This window comes from Astatotilapia calliptera, chromosome 9, assembly GCF_964374335.1.
Source record: "Astatotilapia calliptera chromosome 9, fAstCal68.1, whole genome shotgun sequence".
NCBI classification, from domain to species: Eukaryota; Metazoa; Chordata; class Actinopteri; order Cichliformes; family Cichlidae; genus Astatotilapia; species Astatotilapia calliptera.
The window spans coordinates 14,581,243-14,600,335 of NC_137430.1; the positions used below are offsets into that span (position 1 = coordinate 14,581,243).

Below are 19,093 nucleotides of genomic sequence, written 5' to 3' on the forward strand. Positions count from 1 at the left end.
TTACTCCACACTCAACCAACGTGGAGACAGACATAAAAAGACGTTGTACACACGATCACACTCCCCAAGCGTACTCTACAAACCGGGTCTAGGTGCCCCCGCCCCTGGAGGGGGGAACTGCACCCAGACCCAGGTGGTTTCCCTTTTCCCTGCGGTGGGGGGAGGCAGACCACCCCGACTCCGCAGCAGCAGGAAGGATCCACACTCCAGACCGCAGTCGGACGGCCAACTCCTCCTCCTAGCCCCCCTGCTCCAGCAGGTCGCAGAGAATGGGGGTGAGAGAAGACTCCAAGCCTCCCTCCACCCACTCATTGTAGTGTTGATGCATGTGTGTTTTAAGGTGCATTTAAAACCCAGGAGGGCATGGAGCTACCTGCCAGAGAGCAGCAGGTAAGCGCATGGTCCCTCCTGCTAGCCCTCAATGTCTACGTGTATTTAAAATTGAGAGGTGGGCAACGATGCCAGGGGTGGGGTGTACACCCTGATGGTACTTTGGACTCCGTGTATCGTGCCCACCCCCAAGATCCTATATGTATGTGTAATGAGAGTGTGAGTAATGTGAATGTCTAAGTTGTGGGATAAAATTGAGGCAGAGGCAGCCAGAAGGGGACGGGGGGGTGGCCTCCTCTTCACCCTGGTGACATACCCCTACTCCAAGGCCCTGCATGTGTGGGTGGTTGTGGTGGAGCGGGAAGAGGGAGGCAGCTGGAGATGGGGAGGGAAGGAAGGGAGGGGCAAGTGACCCCTCCCTGGGGCCAGCTCCCCCGCTGACCCCAGTAGGCACCCCCACACTCCGCGACCCGCCAGGGAAAGGGGGCCCAGGCCCATCCAGACCGGGGCCCAGTGCAGCAGCGCCGCCCGGCCCCACAGAGCCCGGGACAGTCCACCCAACCCCACCACAGAGAAAACTGCACCCACCCCACCATCCACTCATCTTCCAGACTACATAAGACAATAAACACCCAGGCTGAGATCTTCCTCCACCTCTCCTGTATCTCCCCCTCCTGCAGAGGGAGCTCCCGAGGAGAGGAAAGCTCCTGCAAGATGTGACAATCTCCCCCACCAGTTGAAGAGCCCCCCAGGTGGCTCGATGCACCGGCGGCACCCTGCTCCAGGGCCGTACAACAGTTCTAATAAGAGCTGGTTTTCTGTAGGGGGACGGCTAGAAGGAAAAATAATGTAATTATATAAAATGTTAGCATAAGGGTGATGCTATTTGTGATAAGAGTGACTCCTTTTTTCAGAGTAAACCTTCAGACAGTGCAAAAAAATACAACTTCAGTATATTCACAACATAACACAGAAAACATACTGTTGGTTTAAACTCAGATATTTTACTGTTTCATGAAAATATTAGTTCATTTTGAATTTGATGGCAGCAGCATGTCTCAAGAAAGTTGGGATGGAGACACAAAAAGTTGGGAAAAGTAAGTGGTTGCTACTCATTAGGTTATTTGGCAACAGGTCAGTAATATGACTACAAGTTCACCAGTTTGCAAAAAAAATGTATTTACAAATTGTGGAACGATTGTAGAATGATATCCCTCATACTCATTATATTTTGGGGCTGTACTAAGCAGTGTTGGGGATAACCAAAGTCTGTTTAGAAATCTCACCGCTTATAGATATTTTTGTAACACGTCTACTTTAATTATAGTTGCCACTAAGAATTGCATATACAGAAAAAATATCATTGAAAATTATGGTATTATTAAGCTGAAAGGGCGATCGTGGCTCAAGAGTTGGCAGTTGGTCTTGTAATCGGAAGGTTGCCGGTTTGAGCCCCGGCTCCGACAATCTCGGTCGTTGTGTTCTTGGGCAAGACACTTCACCTGTTGGCTACTGGTGGTGGTCAGAGGGCCCGCTGGCGCCAGTGTCCGGCAGCCCCGCCTCTGTCAGTGCGCCCAGGGCAGCTGTGGCTATCACCAGTGTGTGAATGTGTGTGTGACTGAATGTAGTGTAAAGTGCTTTAGGGTCCATAGGGACTAAGTAAAGCGCTATACAAATACAGGTCATTTACCATTTGAAAAAAATAGTACATCTGTACTAAAATAACATGTAACTATGACTACCAGCTGCTTAGCTATGCACATGCATAGGTGCAACAACATTATTGGCTTGCATCCTTTCTGGGTTGACTACTGATTGATGACACAAGCATTTCATTTTTGCTGTCATGTTCTCTTGAGGTTTCTCAACTAGTGTTATGTCTCTCTTTTAAATATCTCTGGGTTAACTGATTTTCCCCCCACATGTTTCGACTGGTTAGTGCATTCAGAAAATCACTAGTTTATCTCAGATATGGTCGATGTTTCTCCAGCTCATAAACTGGTGCTGTACTTTGTGCAGTTTATGTTTTATACTTAACTTTTAACTGTCTGCTGTACGCATGCATATGTATAGTTTTCTCTCATATGTCTCTTGGGGCTCCATATGGTCTACAGAGTAGACTGCAAACACGGCATAAAAAGTAGTTTGTGCAAATACCACAAACCTACTCTGAGATAAGGTATTTTCTTATACTGAAATTTTAAAGTAAGTGTTCTTTAAAAAAAACCCATGCATTAGATCTAAATTTTTTTTGACTGTGATAACATGACATGCATTAATACCACAACTTTCTTTCTTTTTAAATTTACTGCCAACCAAAATTTGCTCCATATTGTCTGAAGTTGAGCTCTTAACCTCTTCTTCAATAACAAGTCATAACAGTCTTGCTGCAGTGAGCCTTGTTAGATGAATATAAATATTAGACAGCTCCTGTCTGTGTGGAGCGCAATAATACAGGGCACACCCAATGTCAGGCCACCCATCCCCGGTGAATTATGCATAGAGGTATTCTGTCATTATCTGTACCGGTGCAAAATGGTGATAGTCCACCTATCATAATAACTATAATAGCTTGGTGATTTAGACTCACACAGCAGATGTTCCTGAATTGAAATAGTATAACCAGCAGGTGTTGCTCATAGTGGAAAGTCACATTTTGTCTATGTTCAGATGCTTATGCACACAAATGTGGCTATACATGCATACAGATGCTCAAATACACATGTGAGACACGTATATATTTGAGGTGGGTGTTATGAATTATGATTGCACAATGTGGAGGAATTAGCTCTTTTTTTAAACACAACCACTGAACCTCGACAACACATAAGCGTGAAATACTGATGCAGTACACTGAGATACATAGACTTGCATGCTTGTAGGCTAGATATCCGCATGTGAATGTGTAGGACTGGAAAGTGGGTGAGTGGGAGAGGAGAAAGCTGCAGAGAGTTGAAAAACCTTTATTGGAGTTGTCAATTCCATCGTGCATTGTTTTCTTTGTTTTTTGGTAGGAATAGGGGTTTTGTTGCAGCTGTCAGTAGTCAGGCATTAAAAGTTATTTCAGAACACTTTGACTAGACAATTCTCTTCCAGCCCCTCTGTTGAACTGTCATTCAGCTGTCATAGCCACAAAAGTTTGTCTTCAGCTTTGTTGTGAGCACAATAGACTGCTTTCTGAATAGAGTATCAGAGAACTTTCACGTGTACTTTCATGCGCGCACAGAAACACGCATACAGTATAGATACCTGCATATAGTGAAAATAGACAAGCCATATATGCATCCATATAAACAAAAACCTATTCTGCTTTTCAGCTTGAGTGTTTTGACATGTTTTTGTATAAGAGTTTTGCATATGGTGCAGGTTTATGTTGATTTTATTTGCTGCACAATGTTATTTCACCCACTCCAGCACAAAGGCTTTTTAAAATATGTTCACCTTTCTGACACACACACACACACACACACACACACACACACACACACACACACACACACACACACACACACACACACACACACACACACACACACAATCTCTCCAAACAGACTCCTCATCCCCACATCCAGTGCTGAGCATGAAAGCCCACTCGTCTGCCTTGACTGACAGATTACACTTATGGTGTCACATAGTCATGCTGATGATGATGTACAACAATGTTGTTATGACAACCACCTCTGGATAGCAATGATATCTATGTAAGAAATAGATCTAGAGACACAATAAAATGGTTTCCAAGCAAGTTCCACATTTAAAGTGAGCAGAATCAGCGATCCTGTGAAACTATCACACCATATGTAAGGTTCTGGTTTTGCACTAGCCAGTAAGTCAGGGATTAATCTTGAGATTTAAGTCTAGATTTGAAGTTGTTCAAACTGTAAGCAGTGTGGTCTGTGGGTGGAAGCCTATGCATTGCCTACATGTAATCGAACTGCCCTGAGGTGTGACTGTTTGACACAGTTTTTTGTTGGTTGCTTGTGAACAGTTGGCTGAAACCTACGGGAAATATTTCACAAATAAGGATTCTGCTAAGCAAGTGCAAATTAGATGAGAAGCTGATTTCAAAAGGTGCCTCTGAACTCTTTCAGTTTCATGTACATGAATAAATTGAAAGGATGTATATACATTATTATTAAAAAGAGTAAAAGTTGACATTAGCCCACATTTTAATAGTCTGTATATAACTACTCAAATGCAAAAAAAAAAAAAAAAAAGAGTAGGAAGTACTTGATCCTACATTAGTGTAAACGACCACGGCAGACCCAGTGGCATTTTGATGCTTTTATTAATCCCTACACGGTTGCTGTACAATCACACTCAGAGCTGCAGCTCTCCCGCTTCCAGCTCAACATAACACCAACAACCCAACCACAGGACCCAGTACAATATTTAATTCGGCGGGGCGTGATTGCGGATGCCGAATGCGTCCGCCTCCTCTGCACGGCACCGCAGGCCACGCCCCGCCACAATTAGTATCATAACAGTGATACTAATGTTATTTTCAACGTTAAAACATTGAAATCCAAACTTTTTTTCTTTGCTTCCATACCTAAACTGTTAGATCTGTTGTTGTCACTCAGCATGTGGAAAAGAGTCTCACAATAACTTCTATTGTGGGCTCCAGTAGATTTTCATTGTGTACAGGCTGCTGCTCTCAGGTTTATTATTTCTCTGTGGATTTACACAACTGAATTCAACAAATCGTAAGCAGATGTTTCATGAACTGTTTTGGCTGATTTCCATCCCCTACACTGACAGTAAGGTGTTTTTATACTAGACTGTATAAAGCTGGTATAAAGGTGGAATTCAGTGAATGAATCTGAGCATCATCAGCTTAAATTTAAATTAATCTCTGCTATACCCAATGTAACCTACCTCTCACCATAAACATCCCAGCCTCCGTGCAACAGTCCAAGTATGGCCAGCTCACCACTTTATCATTCAACATTCATGTCATTCAATATTTTCATTCAACCTTTGATTTTACTATACCTCAGTTTGTTTTGCATGACAAATCAGACTATGAAAAAACATAACTTTGCATTATATGCGGAGCTGGTGTCTCATTTAAAAATAACTTTAAATTTCCAGTTTATGAAATGTCACTAAACTGTCTTTACCTTTAAATATAACGTTGCGTCTTTCTCGCCTTTCTCCCCTTCACCTCCAATTTTCTTTCCCTGGGAAATAAGGCAGTACCTTCAGCTAGCAGACACACTGACAAACTGCGTGTTTCACAATATATGTTGAACTGTTAGAAATGTTGCATTTGAAATTACCTACCACTAAAAAAACATTTTTCCTTTCATGCTTGCTTCTCTTAACAAGAAGCTGAAGTACTGAAACCATGACTTACGGACATCTGCAACAAAAATGCAGTTTCAGATCGTTCCGGCCCACTTTATCTCCTGAATATAGTGTATAACTGGTGCATAAATTATATATATTTCCCGCTATCATCACTTTGTATGTGATAAACCCAGGTGATGGATAGACCAATAGGATTGCCGTATCTGTTTAGAAGTGTGTTATGTGCTATTGTTCCCTCCATTTAGGCTCAGATTGGTTTGATGTTTGAAGGCGTTTAGTGCTGGAAAATAAAAACGTCCCTCAAATGTGTTAATCCTTAAGTAATGGGCCTGTTTTGAAAGTGTCAACAGCACAAAGTGAAGACATTTGGGTTAAAATGTAGGGAGTAAAAGTAAAACATCAAAATAATAAATACTCAAGTATTACGGTGAAAAATATTTCTATTTTGTTTCTTCCCACCTCCTTCCTTTAGTAGCCATTGATTCTGAATACTTAGTGCTATAGTACAGTAGATATATATATATAGGGCAGGGCGATATGACCAAAAATATTTATCACGATATACATTTGAAAATTTGCGATAACGATATAACTGACGATATAATTGACACTAGACAAAATACTTTACAACTCCTCAACTTTATTAGTGCAAAAAAACCCATCAATGTATTTTCACTTAAACAAGCAGCTGTTTTTTATGTGCATTAAAGTTATAAAAAAAAATGTAACAGTGCAAATTCCTTGCTAACAGTTTAACCAAAAGGCATTTCTGGTGGCCGACATATCCTCAGCATAGCCATGTATAATATCCACAAAACTTAAAAAGAGGTTATACACACACAATACGGTAATATTATGTTGAAGCACAGTACGTATCACTCTGCGAGGCTATGATAGCCGTAATGCTCCGACAATCCATCAAGCGGTGCGGCTTTGTAGCTTAGCAAAGTCGTACTAAAACATTTGACAGATTTTCCAGTGCCGTGTACGACATAAAATCGTTTCGAGGTCAGTAAACACAACCAGAATTCATACATAAGGCACACAGGATTATAAGGGGCACTGTCGATTTTCAGAAAAATCAAAGGATTGATTTTAAGTGTGCCGTATTTTCCAAACCACACGGTAATACCGATGGCCCGCTAGCATGCGCTACCAAAAATAGTGCTTTGTTGTGTATCTGACGGACGAAAGATAAACCAGTTCCACACCACTGACATTGCAGAATTTTTACAAACCCATTCTGGTTCATCCGCTTAATTTAACAATCCACTTTCGCTCTTCTCATTCTGCGTTGCAGCCATGTGCGTATGTAAACTTAGGCACTGCGCATGCGCGTTTTACCCATATTCTATCTCGATGTTTCATTTTCCTATCGTTGCCCAAAATTACACCGGTATTACCGTAAACTCTGCCCACAGTGAACTGCAAACAGAAAAACCCATTAACCACTATATTTCTAGTTTGAATGTGTGGTTAATGAGAAGTGCAGTGTGCAGTGATTGTTTATAAGCATTAGTGTTACATTTCTTTCAGGCTTGATGTAGCAATCACTGATTTTCAACAAAAATCTCCGAAAATAAAAATGCTGAAAGTTGACAAATTATTTAAATGACATGCAGTTCCCAAATAGCCCCGCATCCAAACGATTAGAATGTCCTTGAGCTGTCTCTCAAAATAAAAATTTTGCTCTCATTGATTGAGCATGTGGAATTTAGAGTGCCTTTAACACATACATATATATGTGCAAGATACCAGTAAACTGCATTAATAATTTTGTCCTGTAAAACAAAACATTGTTACCCAGTAATCAGCATCCATCTCGAAATCTCGAAATAAAGGCAGATAGACGTTCAAGCTTAGCTCATGTCAGTTTTTGTTTTTGTTCATATACATAACTGCTTATATACTGTACATGTTTTATGGGGAAATCCAATAACTGAACCTCATTTCAAGCTTGTTATCAGAATTTGAGCATAATGGGAGAAAAAGGAAATTAACGAGACTTGGCTGTTTTCCATTGACCATCGTCTCCCTTGTTTTGCTTGAATGAGTCTGCATTCAGATTTATTTCAGCTCTGATAAACACCACTCAGTGAGAAACATTTAAAAAATATTCAAAAACAAAGTGATTAAAAATAAAAAAAAATAAATTTATGCACTATTCTTCCTCAACTAACTTTGTGCATGATGATTCCCTCAGAGTTTCCAGCCATGCTATAGCTGACCTTGACTCCTGACCTCATTGCATATCTTCATGGAGGTCAGGTCATAAAGACTCATTGTTATTCATCAGTCCGTTCTTCTCTGACTTCTTAATTATTCTCAGTCCTTGACAGTCTGTCCAACGTTAAGGCATAGGATGTTCTTGTGATAATATTAGACGATCACAGGGAAAACTCTCAAACTGAATCAGCTTTTTAAATTTTATTATTTATGATAAAGTTTTAAAAGTAAAATTATTTTTCGGGCAACTGTGCATGCTGTTGTAGGCCAAGTACCACTTTGTACTAAAAAGACCACAATTTTTTTTCACAAGTCCTTGATAATTAGAAATAGCCATTAATTGGCCACCCTGGGTCCCTAAGAAAAGCAAAAAATAATGAGATATGGATTTATGCCTGTAAAAACAGTATTTTCCAAAAAGGCAGGATGTGTTTAGGCTTACATCCTGCTGTGGCACAAGAAAAGATCAGGTAGGACATTACAGTCCATTAGATGCTGCTCTGGCAGTAATGAAATAGCTTGTCAACCCTGCCATTTATTCCATCATAACATGAAAGTAATTATTAGCAGCATTCACCATTTCTAGCTAAATACCAACTAAAGCTAGATGGTATGAGTTTGACACCTTGTGTATGTATAGGTGTTGTTTTTATCAGTGTGTTGGTGTTTATGCATGTAAATAACTGTGTATGTGTTAAAATTTTAAACAGGGGCATGCTTTAGCTGTAGATCATTGCTACATGTGGGTTTTTTGATTGCTTAATAATATATTGCGCAATTCATTTAGGTTTTTCAGGTGGAAAAAAATCACACTGATCATGTAATTCTCAAAAACACACAAAAACTGTATGTATCAAATATGACAAACTTGGCGTTAGGGGGTTAAATATGTGAATGCAGAAACGCGTTTGCTGAGGATGCATACATACATCATCACTGACAGCCTTATCACGATGGACAAGTGTTCTTAAGTGCTACTATCTGTGAAGGGAGGCAGCTGGAAGATTTGTGAAGAACGTTGTGTGGCAGTGTAACTCTTTCAGAGTAATGCTGCTGTTCAGTAATGTAAGCCGTGGACTAGAGACATCATCAGGGATTGTGTTTGTGGGATTCCTGTCCCATAACACATTTACAACATGCATAGCGTGATTTTGTTAGTGTAGATTTGTATCTCACTTTTTACAAATCGTCCTCAGTCTTTCCAAAGGACACTTGAAAGAACAATATTAAGTAGATTATACTCAGATTTTGAACTTTGATTTGCCAACAGAGATGTTGTTTGAGTTTCAATATTTCAATTTCACACAATAGTGTAGGGTGCATAGATGCATATATCTTGACACTAGGTGAAAACGGCACTTTTCAGCTACCGCACTTGTGACATGCATGCATGCTTTGGAGTTCACTGGGAAGGGCAGAGGATGCTGTGTGTTGATTTAAGCTGTGTGGCTGCTGAGAGTGGCGTAGTGAATCGCTGGGCGTTGTGTTGTGGCATGTCAAGCAAGGGGGTGCAATGTTGTGGAATAATGCTATGCTTAATACATCTCTCTCACTGGTCTCTCTGACTGTCGTATGCCTAGTTTTCTTTTTCTATTGCTTTCTTTCTCTGCAACCGACTCCACTGGAGAACTGAGTGTTGCTGTGGTTACTCTGTTATATGTTACTGATGCACATGAAAGCACAGCGCTCTAAGCACAATAGAACTCAATAGAATGTATTAATAAGATTTACATTTTATTTTAAAATGCAATCATTCTTAATATATCTTTAAATGCACGGTCGTTCGTGTATAATTTGACTTTTATGATCTCTGCTTCTGACTCAGGTATTTAATCCTATGACCTGAAGTCTTTTTTTCACCTTACTTAAATAACTCAAAGTAAATGTTAGCTGGAGAATTATTGAGCAGTAAGTTAAGTGAACTTCTGAATTTCATCACACATTTTTTTATTATCACAAGGGGAACATAAATATCAGTATGGCCACTGACCTTTCAGTGTGCACGCCCTTCTATGACCTACTTCTGCAAAGCATGTTGCTTTGATTGCAGCATTTTGTTTCCAAATATTACTGAAATAAAAGTAAACTTTTTAGAGTCTAACTCAAAGATTTACACCAGAATTGAGAGGACAGTAGGTCATAATGTCTACTGAAGCATCCAGCCGTTGAGTCTAAGCCAAAACTGACCTTTTGAATGGTCGCCACGCTTGAGAACCAGCTGTCTTGCCAGCATCCCTTCCTGAGGTGCTGCTGGGGTAGCAGCTGGCCAGATTGTATTTAAAAGTCCAGCTGGTTTCAAAAAGTAACAAAGTAGCACATGTTTACATTTCTCTTCTTCACGAACCTTTATTTAAGATGCCTACCTGTATGTTTGTATTAAAGATGGAGTTTCTGGTTGGCTGTTGAATCCCAGGCCCCTCCAAATTCTCTGAAGTGTTCCAGTATTGCTCCATTATATTTTCACATTGTATGTATTAGAGTACAGGGATATAGGCTGCTGTGCTTCAAATTGCTTTAACTACAGCATTACAATGAGTCTTTGCTATTTAGGACAATACCAGTTTGTGGATAACCATTAAAATCTGCCACTTATCCATTCTTGTTCTTTTGTGCATACAAACTCATCACCGTGGAATATGAAATAGTATAAATAGAAGACAGCAAGCCCCGAAAACCAGCCTAATCGTGTAGATGAAGTTAGATGGAAGCGTCTATAGCTATCAGCTAGTCTGTCTGATTCTGTATTGATCACAAAGAAGGTGGCTCAATACTCGTCTCTAAGTTTCTTTTTTGCTCTTCTGTTCTGTTTTTACCTCTGTTCAGCCTCCCATTAATCAGCCATCCATTGACATTCATCAGGAGTATAGAAAAAAAGTCTTGCCTGTAGTTTGTACATGTGCAAATGTTTGTGTGTGGGTGTGTTTGTGTGTTCATGAACTTTATTTTAGGTTTTTATCAATCAATTCACAACAACTGTCATCTCATAGCACTTCACATCGCAATACCTTCCAATATAAATCCAACAATTTCCTTTGAGCAAGCAATAACAGTGAGTAGAGGCAGGGGGAAGTGGCCCTCTGCCTTCACAAGCAAACACAAAAACTGAAATTAAATATAGCAATAATTATTATTTCATTGTATGTCTACCTAAAACACCATCTGGAAATAAAGAGTGAACCAATCAATGCAGAACTCAAAGTGTGACTTAAGGATAAGTTTTAAAAAGTAGATTATTTCAGTAAAAGCTTCAGTACACATGAGATCAAACCATAACACACAAATAAATCCAACAAGAAATAGCAAACGCTAGGTTCCAGACAAACAAGGCTATGATGAAAAATAAAAGAAGAAACAAAGACAATTTGACATCAACACACAAGCTGTCTAGAGTTGGTTTTTGTTCTCCTACTAAAATTTACCAAAAAAAAGAGAAAAAGCTGATGATTCACTTCTCAGCCCATAAACTTTGTCCACCAAAACTCTTTCTGTTCTAATTTCCTCCCTCTATGTGTTGCATTTTTAAAAGTTGGTAAAACGTGAGCTTCTTCTCAAAAGGAACAGAAACAGAACTGACACTGGTATCATTTTGGCTTAAGAGAGGTAAAACATAGGAACGCAGACTAAATACACTAAGAGGGTAGGACAATGGGACACATCTGTTCAGTGCAAATGAACGGTGAGTCTAAGGTTGAGCTAAAGTGACCTGTGGCGCTTCTCATCTCATGTTTTTTTTTTCTTGTCATCACTCATCACAGTGATATGGAGGATTTATTGAAAAAGCCATTTAAGAATCTACTCTTAACTAAAACTTTACTTTTTATTCGTCGTGGTAACCACATCCTTTCTCTTGCAGTTCTTCAGATGAGCAATTTCGCTGGAACTCTCAAGGTAATTCATTATTACGTTATTTTTTCCTTATTTCTTCCCATTTTATGCTTCTTTTCTTAAATTATGTCACCCTCATTTACTGTTTTAATCTCTTTTGATTATTTTAAATGTACAACACTTTGGTCAGCAGTTGTTGTTTTAAATGTGCTATATAATTAAATGTGACTTTGACTTTAACGTCTCAGACATGCATGAAACTTGTTGTGTGTTAGTTTTTAGAGGAATCATGTATGCCATAGTCAAAATCATTGAGATTTGGTAGTTGTGATAGCTAAATAGATTATTGCAGGATCCCGACGATCTGTGAAGTCACACCTGCAAACATGTATCACCTTTTTAATCCACAGCTAGCCCGGGAGAACAGTGTTACCCCATATGTTTAAAAAACATAAATAAATAAAATCAAACATTTTCACTACACACAACATACATATTCCCAAATGCACTTACACATACTTACCAGTGCATCAAATTCACTTTTATAACAGCAACTTCATTTCCAGCTAGGCAGCTCCCAGGGCAGACTTATCAGGGCCCTTTACCAGCATATAATCAAAATGTCCCACGGCTCATAACCAAGTCACAATGCGTAAGGCTTTACACACTGTGAGAGGAAAGGATTGGGGTTACTGCCCAGAAAGATCTCATCTCTCTGCCTCATACTCTCTTTCCCGTACCTCTCTCTTTCTCACAGTCTTTGCGCCTGTATGTGCCCCTCATCATTTTTCTCTCCCACAGCTGATGGACAGAAAGATATTGAGGATGAGTTGACAACAGGTCTGGAGTTGGTGGATTCCTGCATTCGCTCCCTTCAGGAATCAGGAATACTAGACAGTGGAGAACGTAAGTATACTTGCCACTATTATCGTGTGTGTATGTGTGCATGTGTGTGAGGGGGAAATAGTTTCAAATATTTGGTGTCTGTTTAAATTATACTTATTTTAGTCTATTTTATGCTATAGTCAAGAGTCAACTCTAGCAGAAATGCCACTCAAACAAAATATTTCAGTCTAAGAGTATAAAAATGCATAAAAAATATCATTTCAGGTTCAATTTTTCATATTACCCACATATTACACACATATTTATTTTTAAAAATTTGAACAGGCACTTCAAGCCACAAAACCAAAATTCATGTTACTGTTTCCAAACAACACATTTAATTGGTTTGTACAGTCAGTGCTTAAAAAGTGGCGATAGTCTTCACAGAGTGCAGCAGTAGTTAGTTTAAATATGTGAGCATAATGGTAGCCAATGCTTGTTAACTGTTGTTTATTAAAGGAGGAAAATTATCCCTCACCCATTGGATAAGTGGAATAATTGCCACAAATCCTATTGTTAAGATTTAATTTTTGCTATGATTACAGCTCTGACCTCTGCTCACAGCAAACAGCTTGAGCTTTATTCCAGATTTTTGAGATCCTCATTGATTATTTGCTCTAAAGCAAATCGTTTTAAGTGAATTTAAGGAACACACGCAGCATATTGCTCTCTTAATCTTTACAAGGAACTGTCCCAAATGCCTGTGGACCTTGGATTCTGATAAAGAAATTCCAACAATGATTGAGAGGCAGCCCGTGTATAAGGTCATGCTAAATGTGCTTGGCATTTTCTTTGCAGGTCATTGGTTTTGGAACACTGCATTCCCATTTCACTTATTGCCTGCTGACCTTTTTGATAGTTGATATTGTAGTAATGGATGGCATTTTAGAACTCACACTGTGAGGGGTGATACACAGTGAATTTCTGTGTGTCAGCTTACATGTTACATCTTGCAGTGCATGTGGTTTCTGGAACTGATAGAGTGGGCTAGGTAGTGTGGAACAACGATGTAATGTTTTGCACACACACGCGCATCCACACAAAGAGGCATGTCTGACCAAAAGTTGGACATGATAAGCTATTTTTGGTATATTTACTATAATTGCTGGTTTGCTTTAATATGATATGGATTATCTGTTTAAGCATATGCCGAACAGCTACAAGACGTGCCAGATCATTAGATCCTTACTGTTTTTGTACCGCCCAAGTCCCTGTCCAAATAGATGGCTCTCTCATTGTGAGCACTCTTGTTATGGGTGTCCCACACCCAGCTGTTTTTCCCATTTTGCAAATGGGCTTCTACCACAAGCTTAACAACGTGGCTGTGGATATCTTTCAATAGGTGTGTGTGATTCTTTCCCAAAAAAGAGTGCTGCAAATAGCTAAGCAGTAAATACATACTGTAGTGAAATGTCGCTGTCTTCACCAGAAGGTTCTACTAAACAGGCTTTTTGTCGGTGAACATAAGTGTCAGCACAGAGCAACACAACTCATAAGTAACTGTACACAGACGCACTAATTCTTTTTTTAAAAAAAAGTAATGTTCAGGTTTTTATTGCGATTTTAAATCCAGCATTCCTAAAATCTTTAATGACCCTTTTGTGTGTATGTCAGGTGTGCATGAGTGAGTATTTCATAGACTGCAGTAAGAATACGATGCTCATAATTTGACTGAGCATTTGAAATATTTATATCAGAAGAGTCGAACTTACATTTCCATATCAAAACAGAGACGAGAGTCAATACTGACACAAAAGAATTTAGAACCCTACAACCAGTGTTTTCCATTTTACCCACTGTTACTCACACATGCATGTGCTACTATACACTCACTCGTATTAGGCATTTGCACATTTAATGTCACATGTGTGCAAGCATACCACGCCCTTAATAAACCCTTATTAGCTACTTCATAATCAGTCAACTTTGCTATTTTCTGACCATCCAGCAAAAACAAATTTCGCAACACATGTTTGAACATAGAAACAACCATATGCATTTTTTTGTCACGTAACACACACGATGTAACAAACACCAAGGCTGAGGGATGATGAGTTTGGGAGCTCCCACTCAAACTGCGTAACACAAAGTGCTGTTTAATAATTCATAAAAAGCGAGGGATGAATCAAGATGAGAAAAGGCAAGTCTTTTGTGAAGGCGAGAAGCAGAGGAGTTGATCTTGGTTCACAGCACAGAGGCTCACAGGGAGGGAAGGATTCAGGGAGAAGAGAGCGAGCAAGAGAGATGGAGTGAGCAAGCAAATAGATATAGGAGAAGAATAATAACGGGCCATTGTTCTTTAAAGTGAGAAAAGAAACTAACGAGTCAGTAAGCTCAGGGGAAAACACTTATTGTAGGCTTTATTAGGACATATCCATGATGGTTCAACTTTTGAAATTGGGAGAGAGAAACAGAAAGAAATCTCCACATTCTTTAACCCTGTTCATCAGAATCTTTACTTACTTCTATATTTTGATGGGATGATTTGATAATATGTATATGCTGGTTCAATGGGGCTGTTTTTTTTTTTTTTTTTTTAAAAGATTGGATATGTTTATATACACTAAGATACAGTATTAGTGTGCATACTGGATATTTATTTGCATTAAAAAATTTGTTAAATATTACCTCTACCAGCTCGGGCACAGATGCAGATCAACTAAGCAGCAACTAAGCAATGTCTGGCATCTCTAACCTACAGTGGCAACATACATGTTATGAATTATTTATTTGCCATATCATGAAAATGTGAGGAAACTAATTACTTCTTAATAGAGCACACGTAAACACATATATGGAAAACCTACATTACTACGCACTCACCGCCGACTGGCTTGTGGCTTGTAACCACTGCTTTTGGTTCACCACATCATTTCATAGACATTTAAGAAGATAGTCCATCTAAAAAACTGTCTTATGATGTTCTTAGCTTGGATCAATATCAGCTTTATGTGCACAGCATCGGAATCAAAGAGAAGGGATTATTATCTGATGACACAGCAGCGACTTCATCAGGTGGTTGAAGTAGTGATGCTCTGAAGCAGACGGTGAATTTGTGTGCGTGTAACAAAAGTCATTGTGGTCGACATAGTCTTTTGTTCTAACCCTTTGGAAGATGGTTTGGCATTTTAGGTGTTTGAAGCCAAATTTCATTGTTTTTCAAAGCTCAGCTAACTACTGGAAAAATAAAATAATGTTTCTAATTAATTCCAGACCAGACCATCATGGTCCGCCTTGAGTAAAGTTTTTTTTAAGCCAACAAGGTGTTCTGTCTATTACAACTTTTTTCTTTTCAGCCCTCCTCCTCCTCTTCTCATCCTCTCTATCTCCCTGCTCCTCCTCCTTCTCCTCCAGTTCTTTCTGTTCCTCTGTTTCGGTCTTCCTCTGCTAATAAATTATGTATGCTATCTCCAACTCACGGAGTGCTGCACTGCTGCACTATCTGCTCTAAATTGCTGCTTGCTCTCTCTCTCTCTCTTTTCCCTATTTCACACCCCCTCTCTTACTCACTCTTAATCTGTCTCTCTCACGCTCTCACTTGCTCTGTCACAAACTCAACTCAACCCCCTTTCTATACAACCATACGCCACCTCTGTCTCAATTGGTAGGACCGGCTCTTCTTTCCCAGAGTTCCTTGCAGCTCAACTCCACCCCGGAGGCTTCGCTCCAGTACTCTGCCAGCTACCATAGCAACCAGACCCTCGCCCTAAGCGACAGCATCTCTGCAGCAACTCCTCAGCGCAGCGGGCAAGTTGGAGGAGCTGTGCACAGCTACAACCAGGTGGGAAATACTTCCGAACAAAGAGAATATTGAGCGTATAAGTGTTCATGAGAACAAAACCGAGAGCAATTCTGTCACTGGCTATCTGTGCAAACCACAATGTGTGTTGTGAGAAACTTTCCATTTGTCTAGGAGGCTGGTGGTCACAACATTTTAGTATGGATTTTGGCTCGGACGGTGACTAATTTGAAGTGCGTTTTCCTCAGTTTATTAGTAAAGCTGCATTAAAACCATTTGCTTATGCAAACTTGTAAGTACTTATAGTGTTGAGAGATGCTGGTCTTCGGATTTCTTGTCGCTCTGATTTTTTCTTTCAGAGACTCTGCGAACATTGCCCTTCATTTTCCTCTACTGGCTTTTTTTAGGCACTGTGTTGCATAGCGCTTATCCAGCTACATGTAACTCTGGCTCTCAGTGCTCTTAGCAAATGTGAATTTGTTTGACACCATAACTGAGTCTATTTGATCAGGGTAGAAGTGCATATTTGTACAGAATCCTATTTCATTAGCCCCGCTGAAGTGCTTTAGTCCAGTTCTGCCTTTTCAAGCTGCCCATTGCATTTTGTCTCTAGTGTGAAGGTGATGATAGACATAGGCAAGTTGTTTAGAAGAAAACAGGTTATGAGATGCTCACAGACCCAAATTGGGGTACAATTAAATACACACAGAGAAATCTCTGCAAGTGTCTTGTTTATAAAGACTTAAAATAAAGCTACATGGATACAAAGACATTAACCACAGCAGTGTGCTGATAGAGAGAAAATCTATCAAATTACTTTCTAGCCTGCAGCTGCCAATTATTTTGAATTTCCATATTCTTAACATATCAGTATTAAGTATTACTGCAAACACACACACACACACACACACACACACACACATGTTGTATGAAACAGAAACCCACTGATCTGCTTAATCAGTGAAGCAGCCAGCGTCTGGTATAAATCTTCCATTTATGACAGATAATTATGAATACAAAATGAGATCAAATAGTTTAAATGAATCGTTTTAAACTAGATAATTATTTGACAATAGTCGTACTTTGTCGTGAATGGCTTTTGGTATGTTTCTGAGTCTTTGGGCAGAATTTTGTACTAAAGGTAAATTGGTATCTGCTTTCTCCTCTGTCAGTTTGCACGTGCATTTCTGTGGTTTGTTATTTTATGTTCATGTGTCTTTTGAAAGAAAATGATGTAGGAAGTGTTTTTTGTAAATATATTTATTCACATCCCCTGCAGTCACACCAAAGCTAGTTTCAGATAAAGCTTAGATGCCTTGCCTTAATAAATAAGAAACAGGAGGAAAAGACAGAGAGAAACACTGATAGGCTGGGATATAGATGGATGGACAGATTAGGAAAAAGGAATGTTTACTCTTTCTACAGTGTTCCTTGTCCTCTTTTCCCCTCCTCTCATCTTCCTTCCCTGTCCTCTCTGCTCACCATCTCTGTCCATGTGAGCGAGTGTGTATCTCTCTGTGTGTGTATCCTCCCCTCTGATGTTTTTGGCTTGTCAGTGTAATGGGGCTAGTGCTGTCAACAGAGCTTGCTGCTCATGAATAGCTTTATGCATGCCAGTGCTGCTAGATAGGCAGGTGCAGCTTGCATGCATGGGTAGTACATGTATGTTTTTGTTGATCTTCTTCCATTCGTGTGCGCTTGGGTATGTGTGTGTGCACGCGGGGGCTGCATTCCTTTACGTGGATGCATGGTGACTATCTGAAGGAGGGAGAGAAAGTAAAAGGTCTAGCATGTTGCTGCTCTTTTTGTAGGATATTTATAACCCTGAGAGGCCAGATTTTAATAATTCATGGATACATGGCACCTCAAACATCCCAATGTTTTACTGGAGGAGAGAAAGAGCAGCACTGCAAGATGACACGGAGTGAGATCGAGAAAGTGCTCTCCCTCGCAGTGTGTGTCAGGCTTTCTATCTGTTTGTTACCTCAGCCAACAATTCATCTTTTACTCATTATTTATTCACCCATTGATTTATTTACTCATTCCTACACTTTTCAGGCCTCACTTTGTGTCTTGATCATTGTAGCACATCTGTAGTGTTGAACACAGTCTATTAGCCACCATTAACAGAAGCTCTTCCCTTCGTCTCATAAGCTTTAAGTCATTCAAGATTTCATAATCTGCTAAACTAACACAAAGGACCTCTACAGTACTTTTAGTAATTCATCCTTGGAAAGCTTTAGAGGTACAAAATATTTAGATCACATACATCAACTACAGTGTTAGAATTCAATATTCTTTAATATTTACAAATAAACACAACATTTGATTCATATATTTATTTAAACCATGAAATCTTCAATTTTAGAGACATTTGTTAAGTTATTTACAAATGTTAATTATATGTTCTTTCACTCTGTGTGTCACCTGCTTACTTTCCTGCCTGCCACAATATCAAGTTTTCTTTAGAAAAAAACATTATTTCCATGATGAAGAACAAATATTCTGTGTTTTAAAAGGAGTTAATATATATTAGATGGGGGGAAATTTTTCAGCCCCATCTATTAGAATTCATATCAGATTTGGATTTGGGTGCTGTAGGTTGACTCCCTGTGAAGTCCTGTGAGCTTGTCGGAGTTCCAGTGCTCCAGCACTCTACATTTGAATCACTGGAAGACCCATTTTGACCACTTGCACAACTGTGCACAACTCTTCTACTAAGTTTAAATAGCAAATCTGCAACTCCTAAAAATGTTATTTTTAGGAAGAGGATGG

At 39.5% G+C, this 19,093-nt stretch overlaps 1 protein-coding gene across 3 annotated transcripts in view; it reads left to right on the top strand.

Annotated features, from left to right (window-relative positions):
* Positions 1-19,093, top strand: part of ctnnd2a (catenin (cadherin-associated protein), delta 2a) — a 249,321-nt gene that overhangs the window by 101,439 nt on the left and 128,789 nt on the right. For all 3 annotated transcript variants that reach the window (XM_026179361.2, XM_026179364.2, XM_026179362.2), the window contains exons 4-6: positions 11,723-11,757; positions 12,496-12,600; positions 16,188-16,360. In XM_026179361.2, coding sequence (XP_026035146.1) covers positions 11,723-11,757; positions 12,496-12,600; positions 16,188-16,360 — 313 coding nt within the window. The remainder of the gene's footprint in view (positions 1-11,722; positions 11,758-12,495; positions 12,601-16,187; positions 16,361-19,093) is intronic.